Source organism: Mixophyes fleayi, chromosome 1 (genome assembly GCF_038048845.1).
Source record: "Mixophyes fleayi isolate aMixFle1 chromosome 1, aMixFle1.hap1, whole genome shotgun sequence".
In the NCBI taxonomy this organism is placed as follows: domain Eukaryota; kingdom Metazoa; phylum Chordata; class Amphibia; order Anura; family Limnodynastidae; genus Mixophyes; species Mixophyes fleayi.
In genome coordinates, this window is record NC_134402.1 from 298,033,944 (window position 1) to 298,056,653 (window position 22,710).

At 40.1% G+C, this 22,710-nt stretch overlaps 1 protein-coding gene across 4 annotated transcripts in view; it reads right to left on the reverse strand.

Annotated features, from left to right (window-relative positions):
• FANCC (FA complementation group C) overlaps positions 1–22,710 on the reverse strand; it is a 220,269-nt gene that overhangs the window by 74,912 nt on the left and 122,647 nt on the right. For all 4 annotated transcript variants that reach the window (XM_075211083.1, XM_075211081.1, XM_075211082.1 and 1 more), the window contains one exon: positions 3,955–4,111. In XM_075211083.1, coding sequence (XP_075067184.1) covers positions 3,955–4,111 — 157 coding nt within the window. The remainder of the gene's footprint in view (positions 1–3,954; positions 4,112–22,710) is intronic.

The window sequence follows — 22,710 nt, forward strand, 5'->3', positions numbered from 1 at the left end:
TTTTCTGCAAGGATTTTCTGTTTTTACAGTAGAAGTTTAAAGATTGTGGGTCTGTTGAAATATTAGCACTTTCTGATGGAAAGTGTTGAGAAAATTAGGGCATTCCTAACTGTGTGATAGTGATACACATGAATGCATCTAATTATGCACCCACATACAAAAATAATAATGTATGTTGCTGTCATGAGCTGCGGCGGCCGCGGGCACTGCCGCGACTCTCTGCTCCTGACCTCTGGCGTCCCGGTCATCGCTATGATGACCGGCGCGTCACATCCGGTGCCACGGCTCCGGCCGTTGCGCCGGAATTAATGCTATCGTGCCCCGGCCACTCACTACTCCCGGGCGCGCGCACTATAGCCTGCGGGCTAATTAGGTCATTATGCATCTTGCAAGGGAAGTCCCTGATTGACTGCCTCCAGTATATAAGGTAGGGAGGGCTTAGCCTCCCTGCCGGTTATAGCGTTCTGTTCACAGTTCTGCTGCCTGCTTGTTCTCTCTCTGTTTGGTGTGAAAACCTGTGACTGACTTCCCGTGTATGACCCTCGCTTGTTCCTGGACCTTGAACCTACTCTTCTGACCCTGACCATTTGCCTGAATACCGGATTCTGCTTCTTCACCAGTGCCCCCGACCTTTCGCTTGTCCCTGGACTCCGAACCTGTCCTTGTGACCTCGGACCTTGGTTTACTCTGCCTGAACCCCACGCTGCTGTCCTCCAATCACTCCACTCCTGTTTTCTCCTTAGCCGGTATACGATTCTCGATCCTCTGTCAGCCTGCGGCCAAGTCTGTCCCCACCACTCCAGCGAACACCAAGCTTTCGAAGTAGACTCCGAGTTTTATTGTGCTGGCTAGGGAGTTCCTAACAGTTGCAGGATGAAATTATTTCAATATGGTTCAAGTGAAAACTTTTATGGTGTTCCATTTAGCAGAGGGAGTAAGGGAGTATTTCTCTCCCTGTAAAGGAAAACTTATTTCTTATACATATTCACAGGTAGAGGAAAACGGACCTAGGCATATACTTTCAATAGGACACTTTTTGCCACTTTCAAGTGCACTTTATTTTGAAAATTACATTCCTAGGTAAATTTTGACCAATGCAGTAAAACATTTAATAAAACAAACTTGACACATGCAATGAATGTGGTCCTGATATCCCCTCACTCTCATGATTAATTTAATTTACTATGATCAAACAAAAGCCCCCATTTTACATTTTCCAAACGACCAGGATAAATTAGTATAAAATCTGTGCAAAATGAATAAAAAAAGTATTAAGACACTTTGCCTGAGTAAAATAAGGTAAAACCACACAAGGCAACTTCCTGTTGACCACGTTTTGGTTATTTAAGAACTTCGAGTGCATCTACTTGTTCATTTCACGGTCCTTGAAACTGCCCTCTGTAATTAGGATATGTGTCCACCTTTGCAAGTTGGCCGATATACTTGAAGATGTGCTTCCACTCTAGAATCCGCTCCTCCACTTATTTCAAATTATATTTTATTCCTAAAATGCAGCTAGGCTTAGCCTAAATTATGTCACATCAATCATGAGTGTGAGGAGACATTAGAATTGTCTTTACTACACTTGTCACTTTGTATGCGATTACATTTTTCATGTTTCCCTGCAAAAGTGCAACTGACGGTGCAAAATGAGTCTTTATAATCATCAAACTACTGCAACCTCCTCCTCACTGGCCTCCCTCTCTCCCATCTCGCCCCGCTCCGATCTATACTCAATGCAGCTGCCAGACTTATCTTTCTCTCACGTTGCTCCTCCTCTGCCTCCCCTCTCTACCAGGCCTTACACTGGCTCCCTTTCCCTTTCAGACCCCTCTTTAAACTCCTTACTACCACTTACAAAGCTCTCTCCCAGTCTACTGCTCCCTACATCTCTAACCTCCTTACCATTCATACTCCTGCCCTGCGCTCGGCAAACGACCGTCGCCTCTCCTCCACTCTTATTACCTCTTCCCACTCCCGAGTCCAATACTTCTCCCGAGCTGCCCCCCTGCACTGGAATGACCTCCCTCGCTCCATCAATCTCGCTCCCAATCTGTGCTCCTTCAAACGGGCACTCAAAACTCACCTGTTCCTGAAAGCCTACCAACCATCCACTTAACCCCTCATCCACTCTGCTTGTTCTCCCTCCTCTCCCCTGGTCCCTTTTTCTCCCTTGCATCACTGCCTCCCTTCGTGCCTGTTTTGTCCACCCTCCCTTAGGATGTAAGCTCGCATGAGCAGGGCCCCTCTCCCCTCCTGTCTTCATACCGACTCTTCTGCTCCGCCCTCACTCCATATGTCTGCCTGGAGTTTCCGAAGCATTGGTACTTAGTGTTTATTGTTCTGTGATGTTTTACCCTGTATGGTCTACTGTTCGCATTATGTAAGGCGCTGCGAAAACCCTGTGGCGCCCAACACATAAATGATAATAATAATAATAATAATCAAAGCTACATTCAATCTTGAAACAAACTTTTGTGAGGAGAAAAGGGCCTTAGCGCCCTACCGCATAGCAGGGAACTCCCCTGTAAATGCATCCTCTTCATCCCTTTATCTTTTAAGTAATCTCTTCCTGCAGAACAAAATCTAATTTTTCTATGTTGGTGCATGAGCACACTCATCAAGCAAAAGACCAATCCGCTCAATTTCTCCTAGCCTGGAGCCTAGCCTCCGCAAATTTATGAGATTCATTATAAAACTGCCCAAACATAATAACATAACCTCCCAAAATATTACCTGTGCTGCGGCTTTTCAATTTTGTGGTCTTGAGAGGCCTTTACTGTATTTGTTTGATAAACAGTTTGTGCCACTATAAATGATGGACTTTCCTAAATCTGTTCAGTTAATAAATGTTAACTTGAGGAGAAAAAAAAATCAAACTTTTCTGCACCTGAACAAATAGACCTAGTCCTATATACTATAAGGTAAATTACTGTAAGACTTGCATCAATACACAACAAAACAAAGTACAGCAGTATAACTATATAAATGTCCATATCTGGTTACAGTATTTGGTTGTAAACTGTGGACAAATGTGGAGGTTTGGCTGTAAATGGGGATGAATCAAGCAACATAGAAGAAAAACAGAAAAGTGGAAAATACAAATTGAATGAAGGGGTGTTCCTTCAATGGTCGTAGAAATGGAATTTGAAGTAACATTTTTACTCTTTCCATTATGCACACTTCAAGCCAGATCTGCAAACACACAATCAGTTGCAGAAAGCGTTTACGGAGAATGTACCAAAATTAGTAATGAGACCATGCTGTGCTGACTTTTTATTATGAACTAGGTGAGCGATTATGGGAAAACTATACATACAGAAATATATAGCAGTACTGCATATTTTGCAGATTAACCCTTTCTGTCACAAGTAAAACACCCCCTCCTCATCTACTTCACTTTCCATCCAATCCATCTGAAGAAACCCAACTTATCCCTGTACCAACTCCTAAATTATGACTCTCTCTCCTCACAGATTACACTGCTTCACTAAAAAAAGTGACAAAAAAAACTTGTTTTACTTGATGCAATTAATATATTATTCTGATATTATTTTAATTACCAACAAGTTCTCACAACTTCAAAGATTCGAGACTGAGGGAGGTATTCAATTGTTGAGAAATCCCGCCGCGTAAAAACTACTACAGCTGGATTTCAGCTTGCGGCTCAGGGAGCTGCGAGCTGAAATCCAGCGAGAAAATTACTGCAGTAACGTTTTCCGCACTCTATTACTGTAATAAGTGTAATAGTGCGCGGACCGCATGATTTTCGGCGTTTCCAACGACAATTGAATACCTCCCTGAGAGTCTAACAAAATAAACATTTGTGGAAAAAAATATGCTTTTTGTTGTATGCATTAAGAACATTCATGCAAATAGTCTTTAAATCATTTCAGAAAAATATAAACTACTGTATGGTGAAAGATTGGAATGGTGAGAGACTGGAGCACTTACCAAGAATGAATCTTTAATAATCTGTTCCATTTCGTTCAATGATTTGCTTTTGAGGGCAATTAATGTTTGAAATAGATCCAGCACAGCTTTTTCAAGGCTTGGCAAATGACGAAGCCACAGGCTTAGTACTGCTGATTCACTTAGCACAACCTTCTTCCTTCATTTGTAAGAAAAACACAAGCCAATTTAAAACCAATCTTTTCTTGTGATAGACAGCATCACAAATGGAGAAAGACATTTCTACCCTGTTACTGTATATGCATCCTGTGACATCAAAACACACATCTCCAGGGATCTCTGCAAGACACTTACGTCCTTTTTTCTTTAATAGTGGATTATTTCTTTGTTAAAAAGAAAAGTAGTTCAATAAATCTATAATTATTGTATTTATTGCAGTAAATTAACAGCTTCTTCCATGTAATGTTACATAACACTTTTACAGATTTATGAGACAATAAGAGCTGTAGCAACTTATGTAAAACACATACATGTTGTAATTTTAAAGGACAACAACATATAACATGGTTAAATATACAATACAAAGGTACTCAGTTGGCAGTTTAAATTATATTTTAATTGCTGTGACCAACAATGCAGGTTCAGTCTTATAAAAATGCTTAATGACTTATCAATCCTATTCCTTCCTTCACATTCATCACAAATGAAGCTCACTGTTACGATTTACTCTATTTATCTTCTGTGAATTACAGTAATGCATCACTTTTGAACTTGCCTCTCAATTGAATCTTTTCTCAGCATGAACCTTTCCCTTTCTCTCCACTAATACATCTACTATTATCAATAGTGGTTTTCATACTGCTATTGATACAGTCATTCTGTGGACCACAACCACCACTCATCAGGATGGTTACACACTTGAGCTAGTCTTTACTCGTCTCTGTTTTTTACACGACTTTACAAACTCTTCCACGGTTTGTCCACAATCTATGAATCCTAAAACTCTGTTCTCTTCCTGCATTTCCTCATTTGAATAAGCATACAAACTTAAATAGGAATCTTTATAACATAGTGAAGCGCTGATAAAATTAGCTTTTTAATATATTATATTTAATATTGACAACATAAAGCACAAATTGCAATAAATAAATATAGCCCACATCTAGAGCAATTTGGATTGCATATTTGAACTTATCAATGAAAATCAATGGTCATAAGTAATGTGGTCGAATAAGATATAGAAAAAAATATATATGATGCGCATAAAAAATGTATAGCATATGCTAGATATCTTGTCCTGAGTATATAGAGTTCCACAAAATCACGTAGATATAACCTTGCCAACTCACGGAAACTTGCTTCCGGGAGTTGTGGGCGGGGCAAGGCCAATCTCGTAATTCCCCCCCCCCCCCGCGCAAAACCATGCTGTATGTCGCGGGGGGCGGGGCCAAAATGACGCTATTGGCCACGCCCCGCCCCCTACCGCCCTGCAAAATGACGCGTTTCTCGGTGAAATCTTGGATCCGGGAGAAATGCTAGCTCCCCCGGGAGCCCGGGAGACTGACCCGAATTTCGGGAGTCTCCCGGACTTTCCGGGAGAGTTGGCAAGTATGTATAAGGACCTAAGACTCTCAATATAGATGATTCACAGTACAGCCTGAGTATAGCAGAGATGAAAATGCCAATATGATAATCAGGAAGATACTTCCGTTTGGTCACCAGTCCCAAGCCTGCGCAATCTTAAGGGCACGAATGCCCAATGTATGTATAATAATGAGTTGCAATAACTCAGCTGGATAGTTTGCTGGTTTCCGTGGCTTTCTTGTCTGTAGTAGGCTGGTTCAGCCTAATAGTCTGGATGTCGTCTGGAGTGGAATATGAAGTAGGCAGCTAATGTTCGTTCTGCTGCCTATCGGGAATTCCCGGAAGTAACGTATCGGAAATCATGTTTCTCCGTTATCAGTGACGGTTTCATCAGAGGTAGGTATCATGTCAAAGAGCGGTCCTCTTTATATACTGAGTTCAGCCTAGTGGATTAATCCTTCAGTCGCCTGTTATCATTCACGAGTGAAGAGAGAGATGAACAATCTCATACTAAATGATTTTCATTTTCTCAGCAATTAAATATCAGTTCTCAATTGTCCATACTGGTGGTTATTCTTTATAGTCGCAGCTAATAATATCTTTCTCCAACTATATTAGGTCCCTACTTATTACCAAATAAGCAGTCTATTAGAAATCTTGTTTCGTAACATCTCAGATATAGGCTCATAATTAAAATTCTAATAATAAACATCCATGGGTTATATTCCCACTCCACCAAATATAATTATAATAAATATAGAGACTAATACTCCTATTTAAAATACAAGATATCAACATTTTTAACTAATTTCAAATCTATAACAAGTGCTTTATACATAAAAAGATAAAATAAATTAAATAAAACAAAACTATGCGAGTCTGAAATGCAATATATCAACATCCATATATATGGAAATAGGACAAAAAAATATGGTAAACAATATATATATACCTCTCAAATATCTGATCTCATAATAAGTGGGGGACATCTATATATATATCTCAAAATCTATTGATCTTTAAGCCAACTTAAAGATTTTCCTAATGATGGATCTGCATCCTTATTAATAAGATTGGATACAGTCTTATGAGTTTTATCTTCACAAAGACCCAAAAAATGACTAGGTGCTAATTTCTCTTTAAAGTTACATGCCCTCCTAAACAATATTAGATATGATACATTAAAAAGCTAATTTTATCAGCGCTTCCTTATATTCTTTATATATATATATATATATATATATATATATATATATATATATATATATATATATATATATATATATATATATATACATACACACACACACACACCTAAGAAGCAACCACAGCAGGTTGCTTAGTGGAAGCAGCAGATTTATTAGCTTTATATCCTGAGGATATTGATTCTTTGCGCCTAATTCGTTTTCTACATTACTTTATAACATAGCACTGCAACATCACTTTGACACTCGTCAACTTCTTCTATCCATCTATTCCTTCCTTATATACTATAAAAATGCTCTACAATGATTTAGATGTGCTCCCTCTGCAAAAAACAAACTACTTATCCTCTCCCTTATATGAATGCAATCCCATAATGACAAACAACTATTCACCATTTTCAACTCCCTTCTATGTCCCTCTCAATTCCCTCCTGAAATCAGCAGACATGGTTTTGACATACAACTACCATTGTCCGCCCAATCTTTTACCTTCCTCATGCCCAACTTCTTTCCTCACATATTTCACCCTCCCAATAGAACAAACCATCGCTCTCTCCTCCATATTTCACCATAACTATCTTAATACCATTCCTGTTATTTACTCAACATTATTGCTATGTTATGCTCCTTTTAAATTATCTCTTTCCATTGGCGCCTCCTGATCTCCCTTTAAATATGCAAATATTTAACTATTCATTAAAAAAAAACATTTTTCACCATTCATCTCACTCCAACCATTGCCCAGTCTCAGTACTTTCATTCTCATCTGCTAGACCATCTGGTTTTTAGTTTCATTTGTCCACAGAAACAACCTTTGCTAAAATAGTCTATGACCTATTCACTGCTAAATCCAAAGGTCACTAATCTATATTTATTCTGGTTGATATATCTGAAGCCTTTAATACAGTTAATCTTTCTCTGTCACTACACATTCTTCTTGGGGAATTCAAGGTCTCAAACTATTTTGATTTTCCTCCTTTCTCTCTGACTTTCTCTCTGGACTTTCATTGTTTCCCTTTCCAGTGTACCACAAGGTTCTGTCTTTGGACCCCTCTTATCCTCCATCTATACATATGGTCTTAGTCAGCCAATTCACACCATTCTCAAGGTTTTAAGTATCATCTATATGTTGATGACATTTAAATCTATCTCTGATATCTCAAGTCTACAGGCTTGTGTTCTTAACTGCTTGCTAATGTCATCTCGCAGCTTAATACTCAACATGGATAAAAGTGAGCTTGTCATTTCCTCCTTTTACAGCGTTTCCTTTGTCTGACATCACTGTGGATCAGTGTGCATAACATTCCAATGTGTCCAGTTCCCCAAGTCCATTGCTTGGGGGTAATATTTGACCCAACACTCTCATTCACTCCTCACATTTATGCTCTAACAGCCTACCATCATCAGTGTAAAAACATCCTTCACATTCTCACACAGGATATAACTAAATTATTGCTGCTTTCTCTAATTATATCACAGATAGACTGCTGTAACACTATGCTCTAAGACAGGGTTGTCCATGCGGCCCAGCATGCCTGTAAATGTGGCCCAGAAGGAGTTTTGGTTGTGGCAAGGGGGCAGCGCTGTTAATGGAAAAAAAAATCCTGCAAAAAAAAAAAGAAAAGAAACTACTTACCTTGCGGTCACGTTATCTGGTACTCCGGCTCCCTCCCTTGTCTCCTCCTCCGTGCGGTGCTCGCAGTGAATGTCGGGCGTGATGTCATCACGCCCAACATCCATTGTGGAGCGCAGCACAGAGGAGACACCCGCGCGAGAAAAACAATCAGCAGCACAGAATTGGAGAAAAGAAGAGAAGAGGACAGGAGAACAAGCCATTTAAAAGGTAAGTTAAGGGGGATTTTTATTTATTATTTCAAGGGACGATGACCAGTGAATAAAAGTCACCTGTTCCTGGAGCATCATGAACCTTATCTCCCTTCTACATACTTCTACTTGTATTACTAATGGGGCATTATATATTATTCTCTTTGGCCCATTATAAGTTGTTATCCCTTAACTAACATAGTGGTGTAATTATCAAAACAGGTCACAATTTGGGGTCACAGTGGTGTATATGTCAGGTACCGCAGGCCTGGTCAGGGCACCCTGATATACAATGCCTGGCTTAAATGCACTTTATTGATATTGCATCGAAACAATACAAAAAGTGATTATAGTATAATAACTAGAGAGGATTTTTTGAACAGGGCGATTGAAAGGTAAGTATAGGGGGATTTGAAAAAAAAGTGATAGATATATATATATATATACATACATACACACACACACACAAGTTAACCCGTGCCTGATACTCATGCATTCTAGTCAAATCAAGCTACTTAAGGTGTTAGAAAGGTTCTTGTCATGCATTTGGGCCTAGCCCAGGCCTCCTCAGGGGAAGAGCGTTACTTCCCGAGGCAAGCGCCCTTTTTTAACGTGGTTTTGTCCACATGTCACCACCTCATCATTTTTCTCCATCACATCATCCTTCATCAAGCTACTTAAGGTGTTAAAAACTCCCCACTGTCACCCCCGGCAACCACCAACCACTCCCAACTGTCACTTCTCCTTCAAGAAATATATAGGTCAGTGTATAACTCTGCCCAGCAGGTGGCGCTGCAGCTTAGTTGTTTTTTTCCCACACACGCCACTAGGCATATATCTAATATATATATGCCTAGTATGTATATATATATATATATATATATATATATATATATATATATATATATATATATATCACTTTTTTTCTCATATATATATGTTAACTATGTTTTCTATGGTTTTTTGGATGATCAGCTATCGTTATTGTTAGTGTATCTTATGTGCGGCCCAAACCAACTCGTCGTCTTCCAATGTGGCCCAGGGAAGCTAAAAGGTTGGGCACCCCTGCTCTAAGATCTACCAATGAACAGATCAGCTCTACTGCAATCAGTTTAAAATTTGTCGTTTCACATATATGCCTTTTGAAACTACAACGTCCTCAGTAATCTAGCACCATCCTTACATCTTTTTCTTTATCTCCAGTTATTTCCCAAACCCCACTCGAACGATGACCTCTTTTGCTCTCTGAGCCACTCTTCTCCTCTTTCGGGATGTCACGCTTCACCTATTATCTAGATAAAACAACAAAAGCTCTAGTGCACTTTGATAACGAATCCATAGAAAATAAAATGTGTTGCGACCAATCCTAAAGAACAAAAAAATGCACTAGAGAAAGTATAAAGGTACGCCAACCATAAAATTGTGAAAAATATGCAAGGAATATGGCGGAGAGCCCATGTAAATTAAAAACATACATAAAATACATAACTAACAAAAAAAATAAAAACAAAAGATGTAATGGTATAACATGTAATACATTAAAAAGGCAACATGAGCTGAAAAGTGAGTGGTATACATATATTTGTAACACCCCTTTTTCCGGTTAGGGTGTATATATCAATTTGTGTGTGTGGTCTGTAAATGAATCCAGTATCTTGTATTCCGGATTGCGCAGTGCCTCCCCCTTGGTCTGATTACCGAAGGGTCTTCTTTGGGTAGTGTCCTGGTTGTAGCAACACCAGAGGGAGACCAAGGAACCCTCTGCCCCCCTTCACTGGACCAGAACCACACACTAATGAATAATATCACACATGAATTATGTATAGACGCCACACTGGCACATTTATTAGTGTGGTTCAAGCTTCTAACGGGATTTTTCTTGCTCTCTTCCATATACTCCTTCTCCTCTTTCAACTGCTGCATCCAACTGCCAGTTTTAAAGTCATTTTCTCACACCTTAGCCCCTCCCCCTTTCTCAAGCTCTTACTGAATCCTCCGGCAGCAGCTTAGTGCAAATCGGGGATTGTAGTTGCTGGTTGACTACAGTTCCCTAATGCGCATGTGCAGGTGTACATGTCTGCCAGTGCTACACATATAAAGAGTCACCGGGCATGCAATAAAACTTCCAAACTATTGTAATGTTTCCCAGCTGTAAGTATATCGCAGATAAACCATAAGAGCAACTCTGAGTGGGTGGCCAGTCCACTTGCTAATCCAAATCCACAGGTAACTGTGTAGTATATAAAAGTCTATATTCAATATTGAGAATGTAAAGATATTTATACCATATACAGAGTAACCTCGTTCTCTGAATGTAGTATAGCAGTGGTCAGGGAACAGGGGTAAATTACCCCAAATGGGGTAAAAATGAAATTTCTGGGGGTAATGCTGCCGATTCGCATGCTGTCAGTTGGATTGTAGACCCCTTTAAATGTGAAATTGCTGTCGTACCAGAGGAGCCTCAAGGGTTGGCAGAGGCACTTCTTGAGCTTCGATGCAATAATGAAGCACGTATTGCATTTGAAAACAAAGCAGATCTGTCATATTTTTGGATGTCAACAGCTGCAAAGGAATTCAAAATTGCACATGAGGAGGCAGTCAAAAAGTTGCTGCCTTTTGCAACAATCTACCTTTGCCAACAAGGATTTTCCACTCTAACAAACATAAAAACAAAGCAGAGAAATCGATTGAACGCCGAAGAATGTATGCAAATTGCTTTGACATCAAAATGCCCCAATATTGATGCTCTGATATCAAAAATGAAGCAACATCATTTCTCCAAAACCTGAAGTTTTGAAGTTGAAGCCTTCAAAGAAATTTTGAATAGATTCAATAAAATTTTGAGGCTAACTTTTCAGGCAAGCATATATACTGACTCCATAATAAATTGCTACACTCATCAGATGTATCAAAATATCTCACTGATTTACAATATACACTGATTAGGACATATTTAGATAAGATACAAGGAACAACAGTCAGAGGACAAGGTCTGAGACATACACAACAACCTGACACATGTTGCAATATCACACCCAATATCGAACAACTGCCCTTATGTTGCAGTAGGTATTTTCAAAACAATCACAATGGTGGGTAATGGTGGTACCAAAATCCATATCAATCCCATTTTTCTCTGAGAGCCACTATTATTCATTTTGAGTTCAAAGTGCGTTACCTTCTTTGAAGTTGGGGTTTTCTTCATTGTTACATTATTATAGGTCTACTATAAAATCTGAACTCTTGGCCACTTTTACTCTGCTTCAGAGGGACCAAGCAGCATCCTAAACCCACTATGTTGGTCTGTGCTTATGCACATTGCTATAGTTAAAGAACTTAAAATACATGCAGTGTTTCCCAGATTGCTGTGCAGTGTACCTGAGCAGGGAACAATTATACATGGAGTAAAAATAGGCCAGCAACAAATTCATCAATTCAGTATCAAAGGTCACATGCAGTCTGCTCATTGATACTCAAAATGCTTGAAGAGGAAGGCTGGAGATTCTGTAATTTCAGCTTAACTATGAAAGAATGGTCTTAACATGACACACTGCACAACCACGGCTGCTGGAATAGTCCCAGTTGCTGCTGTTCCCTGAGACAACATCAGACTCTCACACTAGGTCATCAGGTGAGTGTAATTCATTTATACATAAAGATCTACATGCACAAGGTGCCATAGTGCACCAGAAATATAGTTAAACAGATACTGTTGCTATATTAGTGACCAGAACTACTGCTGGTAGCTTATTGGTTGACATTACCACTACTGGTGGTTTAAGATTACTGCTATAGTTGGCATTGCCAGCTGCTAATACTGTTGGCATACTTTGGGACATTAATACTATAGGTAGCATAATATTGGTCATTAATTTTATTGCTGAACATATTGGTGGCATTATTTCTATTGGACACTTATTAATTGACAGTACTATCACTTTTGCTGACATACTATTGGATGCTGCTGATCACTATGTCCATAGGAAAGATCCTCAGTGCTGGAGGCTCATCGTAAAAGCATTGTAACATACATTTGCAAATGAGTGCAACTAAGACTTTTGCATTTTTATTTACAGTAGAATTGGCAGGTTATTTTGCTGGCTATAGCAGTGTGCTGGGGGATTTTACTGTGTGTTTGTTCCTTTTAGGATAACTCCACTCTTTAAAGCACGTGCTATGAGCCTATAAACTGATTGAGAAACTTTCGCTTCTGTATTTGTAAAAGCATTGGAAACTTGTTGGACAACAGTGGAGATCCCCAATCAACTGCTAGTGAAGATTTAATCAAATATATTCATGTCCGTATTTGTTTATTATCCAAAATATTAAAAATGTTTGGTCTCTTGGTGGATTCAGGGGCCACCAAAATCTAGTAGATTGCTCACCACTGATCTAAAATCATAGGCAGGAATTTCATTTTGAGCACCTTTATCCAAGCTTACCAAAAATATTAGTTTATCTGCACTGGTCAAGATAATGTAATTAAACTTTTAGTTTGCTTATTCAAATATAAATTATATGTAGGGAAATAGGGGCATATTTAATAAAGCACGATAGTGCTTTTAACGGGTCATTAAGGTCCCACAGTGTCCTCCGCAAATTTATTAAGGGGGCATCGCAGCAGATATCATGGATATCTGCTGCTTTGCACTCCTCTTCGTTTTTTGGAGCAGTCACCATTCAACAGAATGGTGACTGCTCCTGGCTGCAATCTAACAAGTCCCGAAAAAACATTTTTCTCGGGAACTTGTCATGTTAATGTACGCCAGCTGCAGCTGGCGTACATCATCCGAATTGAGGAAATCTAATGCTGTCAGCTCTGCTGGAGAGCAGAGCTGTACAGCGCATGTGTGGAGGGATCACATGATCCCTGCCTGTCACTCACAGCTCTCTCTCTCTGCAACTATCGTTGCAGAGACAGAGAGGGGATCTGTGTGCGCATGTCCAGTTCTTGGGACTGGACATGCGCACTTGAAGAGTGAAGAGAAGACCCGAAGACAGCGCTTCCGAAGAGGGGGGTAAGTAAGTTTTTTTTTATCACTGAAACAGCTGTTTTTCGGAACTGCTGTTTCTGTGCACGGCTGTACATAAATGTGAGAAGTAGTTCAATCCTTATCATTGCGATAAGGATTGAAAACTACTTTTCACTTTATGTGAATAATGATAAATGTGCCCCTAAGGACTATATTTAAATATATGGAGCATTTATTTAAATATAAGACATAGAGATCCATAGTAACTCAGACATATATGGTATGGAGCCCTATTGGCCTAGGAGAATAGATGTTTACATGGAAAATGGAAATGTGCAGACACAATTCTGGCTAATATTTAATAAGCAATGGTAAAAGAGCACAAAATACGCTCTAATAAACCATTAAACCTTAAATAATAAAGGTAAAGAAGAAATGGACCAGAGACATTTGCCTGGCTGCCTTAGGACTTCTAGCATATCCCAAATACCATCCTGGGGTATACACTCCAACTGACTTCTCCTGCCCTCCCCCAAAAAGAAATGGCAACATGTGGGAGAACTCTGGGGCCTTAACTGGCTAGGAAATAAGCCATAACTATATCAGTTGCCTTCCATCCCAGAGACCTATGTTTTTTTTTATTTACCCTGCAAAGCTCAAATGTCGAGGAGAAACACAAAAGCTCTCAGTAAATTGGTAACAAGCTCTGTCAATAACTGAGAGATGGGCTGACTGCAAAGATTGACAGTGCACCTAACTTTCATCTCAAAGATTTCTGCCTTTGATTCACAATCCTGGACCTAGCAGTCTATTTATGACCAATCACAAATTACTCACGTTAATTTACATTTCTTATCACAAAGATAAGAAATTAATTAACGTGGCAACTTATTAAAATTGATTAACTGGGACAGCGGCTCCGATGGGAGCCTGTCCCAGCGAATAATCTATAGTAAAGTGATAGCAATTGTAATCACATTACTAACAGGTTCTAATGGCCCGTTTGAATTTGCTATGAGGAAAGCATGAAGTCCACAGTGGAGGGATCTAATGATCCCTCTCCTGCAATGCTCTCCCCATAGGTCGGCGGTTCCCAAAGTGTGCGCCGCGGTGCTGTCACAGGGGTGCCGCGGACCAGCCATATAAAAAAACAAAACAACACACGGGACCCAGCATCCACCTCTCTCACGCAGCTTGTCACAGAATGACACACACGCTGCGTGAGAGAGGTGGATGCTGGGTCCCGGCGCCGCGCGGATTGGTAAGTTTTTGTGTTGTTTTGTTTTTCCTATAGCTGGCATGCGGCAGAGGGGACAGAGGAGGGGGGACCAGCGTGTCAGAGGGCAGAAGAGGGGGGGGGCAGCGTGTCAGAGGAGGGGGGGGCAGCATGTCAGAGGGCAGAGGAGGGGGGGATCAGCGTGTCAGAGGGCAGAGGAGGGGGGACCAGCGTGTCAGAGGGCAGAGGAGGGGGGACCAGCGTGAGCGAGGGCAGAATGTCTGGATGCACAGGGGGCAGAGTGTCTGGATGCAGAGGAGGCAGAGTGTCTGGATGTAGAGGGGGCAGAATGGCTGGATGCAGAGGGGGCAGAATGTCTGGATGCAGAGGGGGCAGAGTGTCTGGATGCAGAGGGGGCAGAGTGTCTGGATGCAGAGGGGGCATTTTTGCATACAACTAAATAAGTATTTCTGTCCTGACCTAAATACTTATTACAATTTTTTGACACAACTACTTCTAAAACAGGACTGCTCAGTAATTATTTTGGAGGGGTGCCTTGAAAAAATTATGTAGACTCTTAGGGTGCACACGGTCTGCAAAAGTTTGGGAACCACTGCCATAGGTTATAACTACAGAGGTCAAGCTCCAAATTTTAGAGCTTAATAAAAAAGGCAAAATTTCAGTCCTCATAAACACCTATAGGGACTTTATTTTCGAATGAAGAGGCTGGGATCAGGAAACTGCAGAGGTTCATAAGTCACAATCACTGTTGGTGGTTTAGAATACACACACCAAGCGCAACTACTGGTTCCTTCTCTTATCAACTTGATGGATCCTCACACAAATTGTAATTGCTTAGCTCAACTACTGCTTAATAAAAAAAAGCTGTAGAATCACCATGCTCCAGTTCTAAACATTACAGAAAACTGATCCACCTTAGGATTGTGTAATTCAAATTGTACATTGTCAAGGACAAGTTTAAAGCGTTTGCTTAAACTGGATGACTTGGTAGGCATGCGAGTAGGCATAAATGCACTCCTCTCTTCACCCCACCCATCCCTTCCTATATACTGCCAGCATCTTACACTGAACACTAGTTTGCATGCACCAAACTCTTTTGGCTGTAAACTTGAAATTATATTTTATTTTATATTTGATTTATTCCTCTAGCCTACACAGATAGATAAAACCTCCATCTTGGTAAACTACTTTGTATAACTGAATTGTTTAAGCCAGTGGTTTCTGACTCTGCCACTAGATGGCAATATTCAAACACACACAAATATTAAACTTAAGTTTATTCTAAATGCATCCTATTGGACCATAATTCAGCCTGCCACTGCAATGTTTCTTTATCTGAGCCTTGAATCTTACAGACATCCACTTCTGCTCAGTTCAGAAATCTACATGTCATATAAACCTTTAAAACAGCCCACCTGTATTTTAAGCTCTTCAAAGAACACCATCAAATTCTGGCCGCTCACACACTAAACACAAAACCTTTGATACCAGGTCAACCTAATGCCCACTATGAATGTTTTAGTTATTGGTTTTAATGTACCCATCATCCTCATCATAAACATTTATTTATATACAGCCAGCAAATTCCATAGTGCTTTACAATTGGGGACAAACACAGTAATAAACAATACTAGATAAAACAGACAAAGCGGTAAGAAGGCCCTGTTTGCAAGCTTACAAACTGTAGGTCCATGGGAGTCAGATACATGAGATTAAATCAACATATTGCATACTGGTCCAGCTAGATTGCAAAGGTAAAAAGTGATTCATAGGCTACGTGATGTAATCACACAGCAATGTTGGTCTGGGGTCAGAGGGTTGTTGTCTTGTGTGAATTGGGTGGTAATAGGGTAACCTAGTGAGATTAAGAGGGTGGTTGAGGAATATTATAAGCTTGCCTGAAGAGGTGGGTTTTCAGGGAACGCTTGAAGGTTTGTAGACCAGAGAAAAGTCTTATTGTGTGAAGGAGGGAATTCCACAAAGTGGGTGCATGTCGAAAAAAGTCCTGTAATGAGAGTGAATGAGAGACGCAGACCTTGTGCAGAACGTAGATGTCGAGTTGGGAAATATTTTGAGACAAGTGAGGAGATGTATGTTGGTGCAGTTTTTTTGATGGCCTTGTATGTTAATAGAATAATTTTATATTGGATTCTTTAAGAGTCAGGCAACCAATAAAGAAACTGACAGTGGCTCAGCAAAGGAAGAACGATTTGCAAGAAAAATCAGTTTGGCTGCAATGTGCAAAATAGATCAAGTCTGTTTAGGGGAAGACCACTAAGGAGGGAATTGCCATAGACAATGCAGGGGATGATGAGTGCATGAATTAAAGTTTTTGCAGTGTCTTGTGTAAGATATGTGCATATTCTGGAAATGATTTTTAGATGTATGTAACATGATTTAGATATAGAGTCGAGGTGGGGAATAAAGCATAGTTGCAAGTCAAGGATCACACCTAGGCAGCGAGCTTGCGGGGTGGGATTTATGGTTATGTTGTCAACAGAAAAAGAAATGTCAGGTAGATAACTTCTGTTGTTGGGTGGGAATATTATTAACTGTTTTTGATAGACTGAATTTGAGTTGGTGAGAGGACATCCCAGATGAAATGGCAGAAAGACAATCAGTAACGCGAGACAACACAGATGTCGAGAGATCAGAAGAGGATAGATAAATCTGGGTATCAACCGCATAGAGATGGTACCGAAATCCAAAAGAGCTTATTACTTTTCCAAGAGAAGTGGTATAGATAGAACAGCAAAGGACCTAGTACTGAGCCTTGTGATACTCCTACTGAAAAAAGAAGTGGATAAGAGGTGGAAAAATGAACATGGAAAGAACGATAACAAAGGTAGGATGAGAACCAGGATAGGACAGTGCCTTGAAGACCTAGGGATTGCAGTGTTTGTATGAGAAGAGAGTGGTCAACAGTGTCAAATGCAGCAGAGAGATCCAGGAGAATTAGAAGAGAGTAATGGCCTTTGGTTTTAGCAGTGATCAAATCATTTGACAACTTTAGTCAATGTAGTCTCTGTGGAGTGTTGTGAGCGAAAACCTGACTGAAGAGGATTCAATAGGTTGTTTGTGGAAAGGAAGCATGTGAAACAAGTGTAGTCAAATCTCTCTAGAAGCTTGGAGGGACATGGGAGCTGAGAAATGGGACAATAAATTGAGAGAGAGTTTGGATCAGAAATTGTTTTTTTTCAGAATAGGAGTAATCACTGCATGCTTGTATAATGAAGATAAGATACCAGTAGAGAGAGATTACAGATTTTAGTTAAGAGGTGGAATGAGCACAGGAGACAGGGATCTACCAATTTGTGAGGGTATAGAATCAAGAGGACAGGGGGTAGAGTAGGACGGTAAGAAGAGCATAGATACTTCCTCTTTTTTTGTGAGATCAAATGTAAAGAAGGTGTCAGAGGGTACTGGAAAGGAATTGAGCAGATTTCTTGTCAAGGAAGATGATGCCATTTCTAGTCTGATCTTATCAATCTTGTACTTGAAGTAGGAAGCAAGATCCTGGGCACTGATGGTAGTTGGAGGGTTAGGGGTGGTAGGGTTGAGAAGAGGTTTAAAGGTGTTAAACATGTGTTTGGGGTTAGAAGCCAGAGCATAGATGAGAGATTGGGAGTACGTTTGTTTTGCAGTCTCTAGAGCATGTCGATAGGAATGTTAGATAGTATATATGTGAATAATTCATTAGAGGTACGAGATTTACGCCACTGACATCCTGCTTTATGGGAACGTTTTTGAAGGTTTCGTGTTACTTTAGTGTGCCACCATTGACATGGAAGTTGACGTAAAGTATAAATATACGCTGAAGCCACTTAATCAAGGTCTGTTGCTAGGGTATGGTGAAAGTAAGGTACTACCATGTCAGGGGAGATGAATGTAGAGATTGGGGAGAGAAGGTGTTGGAGAGAGGTGCAAAACCGTTGAAAATTAATAGAGTTAAGCTTTTTGTGGGTATGAGGAGGCTTGGTAGAGTTTGACAGCAGAGTGTTTAAAGTAGTGGGGTTGAACATGTAGCTGATAAGGTGATGATCCGAGAGGGGGAAAGGAGAATTTATAGGAAATCAGAAACTGACCATAGTCTAGAGAAAACAAGATCAAGGCAATGGCCATCCCAATGAGTAGAGGATTCAACTTACTGAGAGAAGTCGAGAGAGGAGGTTAAAGAGAATAGTTTATGTATTAATAAATGTTAATATTAATAACAAATAACAATAATATGTAGATAAAACAAAGACCAGCGTTACCGGAAATGACCAAAACTATAAATTAGCCCTATGCAGCAAAGTTCACAATTCACGGCCAGAATAAATTGTAAATTCCAGAAATCATACAAATATATAGTGTGGTATTAACCCAAGATGTGTAAAGCCATAGGTATATATGACATAATGATTACTAGGGCAATTTAATATTCACTGGGCTTTACTTTCTTTTGTGCTTTATTCAGAACACAACATACTTGCATTATGAAAAATACTACACTGATATTATTACGAGAAATTAATTACAAAATAATGTTATAATATTGCATAAATTAGTAAGTGACAAACACTTTTTACATTTTATGTGGGCATTTGAGTGAGTTAAATATATTTCTATTATGCAATGGCCCTTTAGATTTAGATTAATTTCTATAGTGTGGTCTCTATGTTTTGGTGTAACAAGTGCCTATCTGAGAACATAAGCCAATGCTCTGAGGACCACCCAGCTGCTTAAATGGTACATAACCCTGTGGAATGTGTTGTAAATATAATGTATACAAGACTTCATCTTTGTGACAAACAACATTTTCTCACACAACATGGAAACCATCACCATATAGACAGAATAGCACAATATAAACAAGGGAGCGGTCAATGTAAATCAAATGTGAAGCAGATGTGAAGTGCGATTTTTAACATTTCACCTGGGGCTCACAAACTTATGCAAAAAAATAAAACACCCAATAATAGCGCTATGCTCACTAATTTAGTATGACAAATTAAAATAATAACTTACACATTAATGACGATGTGACATGAGACTAGTATTTCACCTTGCAAATGGTTTTGGGAAAAAGTAGCACTTTTTTCAATACACCTAGATGATGAATTGGTAACTCATTGGCAAATGTAGAAAGTGGGGATGTGCACATTTCTTGTTATATGCCACTATGCTGGTTGCTATAAACAACCGGGAGACAGTTCAGGGTCAGGAAATAAACATTATATATAAAGCAATACAATACTTGGGGGGCTTTTGGATGCTTTTCCATAATCGAGGGCTCCATGCCTATAAAATAAATAACTATTTCAAAAGTAAACTGTTTTCCCAACACTACCTTAGGCATTCATCACCTGATTAATTTCTTTAGCAGTGCTCCTCAGAGACTGTAGCATGTATTCTGACAGCAGTGTACCATATAACTAAAGTCATCCTACTGTTAAACCACAATCAATGTCAGCATTAAAACTAGCATTGCAGTGAGCCTGTTATTGAGTGCAAATGCTATATTCAATTACATAAAACTGAACCAGGATGTCAACCATATGTTACTTTGTTAAAACACTCTCTTGTAATTGCACCTTACTAAATTCAGACAACTTCAGGATATTATACAGACATTTTTAATCCATCAGCTACATACTCAAAATAACAGAAAGTACAGCCAAAACCAAATATGTGCTGGTTTAATAGATATTCGTTATGAGTCAATATGGTACATATTTTCTGTATTCTCCAGAAAAAGATTCCATTCAATTTGGCATATTGGCCCCGCATGATTCAATATAGGGATCAATAATCCCAAATACAATTTGGTAAGCATGACCAGTTGGGAGGTTATTACACACGGGTTGAGAGATTTTAATCATAAACCAAAACAAAAAACTACATTTTATTAAAAAACACTGTGTGATTTGACATGCTAGTTAGAGACCCCATAATGACTATACTAGAACCACTTGGATGGCAAAGTTGACACTCCAGTGTTTTTTCTATTGCTCTGGTACCCGCAGCCTAGAGGTGCCAAAAGAAGCCAAACCCCTTTTCAGTGGTGTAGTGTCTGGGAGGGGGGGGGGGCATCTTATTTATTTGTAGTCCCGTCCAGGGCCGCCGAGAGGGGGGGGGGGAGCGGGTACAGTTTACCCGGGACCGGCCATGCCAGGGGGCCCGGGCCGGGCCCCCGCTGCTAATTAAAAATTTTTTTTTTTTAATTTTTCTGTCTTGCGCTTTTTTTTTAATTTTTTTTTTTTTCTTTCCCGCGGGGCGGGGGGGGGGGGGGGGGGGGGGGGGTCTTGGGTTTCTTGGGAGCTGGGAGGAAGAATAAATTAAAATAAATAAATAAATAAATAAATACTCACGTGATCGAGCGGCGCCGTGTCCCTCCTCTCCTCCATTCACACTGACTGCCGGGCGTGACGTCATCAAGTCACGCCTGTCAGTCAGTGAGGAGCGCCGCAGCCAGCAGGAAGAAAGAAGACAGAAGAGGAGACAGAAGAGCAGAAAAGAAAAGAAAGAAGTTGACAAAAGGTAAGTAAAGAAACGGAGAGGCAAGGGGAGGAAAACAGAGAGGGACAGTACTATAAAGAAAGGGGACAGAGAAACAGAGGAGGAAAAAAAGGAGAGAGCCACAGAGGAATAAAAAAAAATTGGGGAAAGAGGAACAGAGGAGGGGAAAAAAAGTGGGAGAGAGGAACAGAGGAGGGAAAAAAAGGAGAGAGCCACAGGGGAATAAAAAAAAAAGTGGGAGAGAGGAACAGAGGAGGAAAAAAAGGAGAGAGTCACAGAGGAATAAAAAAAAATTGGGGAAAGAGGAACAGAGGAGGGGAAAAAAAGTGGGAGAGAGGAACAGAGGAGGGAAAAAAAGGAGAGAGCCACAGGGGAATAAAAAAAAAAGTGGGAGAGAGGAACAGAGGAGGAAAAAAAGGAGAGAGCCACAGAGGAATAAAAAAAAATTGGGGAAAGAGGAACAGAGGAGGGGAAAAAAAGTGGGAGAGAGGAACAGAGGAGGGAAAAAAAGGAGAGAGCCACAGGGGAATAAAAAAAAAAGTGGGAGAGAGGAACAGAGGAGGAAAAAAAGTGGGAGAGAGGCACAAAGTAAAAAAGAAGGGGGAAAAGCAGCATGGAGGTCGCAGTGTGAGCATAAGGGGGTACAGTGTAGTTGTGATGAAGGGGCACAGTATTGTGTGTGTAATGGCACAGGGGGCTTGTTGCAATGTAGTGTGTGTGAGGTAGGTGGCAGCTAATTAATGGGCGCTATTTTGTTTGTAGGGTGATGGTGAGGCAATTTAATAGTAGGGACTATTAATTTAAGATGGGGTGGTTTGGGGGCTATTGAATCTTGGGGTGAGTTTAGGGAGAATGAGGTCTATTTATTAAATGTGACTATGAATTATTTAATGGCAGTGATGGTTGCGGGAAATAGGTATTGCTGGGGCTGTTTGCAGGAAGGGATATAGGTTTATTTATTAAATGTGAATAGTATTATTTTAATGTTGGGGCTGGAGGAAGGCCTAATTATTAATCGTGGGTGCTATTGATTTAACGCTGGGGCTGGCTGTAATTTTCTAAATGTAGCCATTGTTTTTTCAAAATAGGTCCTTCAACATTTCTGGATCCGGACAAGCCACAACTAAAGAAAGCAGCAGCCACAGGTGGAGAAAGTGAGAAGAACAGGTAGGAGAGAGCAGCACAGTGTGTGAAATGTTGTGATTCTAGTAGGGACAATACCAATTTTTGGTGAATGTTGTGTCCAATGTAAGGTGTAGGCCAAGACTGAACTGTTTGTGTACACACTGCATTGTTTGTATACTACCCTGTGGTGGTAGATGTCCTGAAAGTCAGGCGTGCTTGAACATATGTGACGCTCCGGCGAATTGAGAGCCTAGTGGTTTTTATGTTAGCCACGCCCCAATGGCACGTTTGCCACGCCCCCAAATGCATGACCACACCTCCCAAAATTTTTGCACTGCCGTTTGGCTAG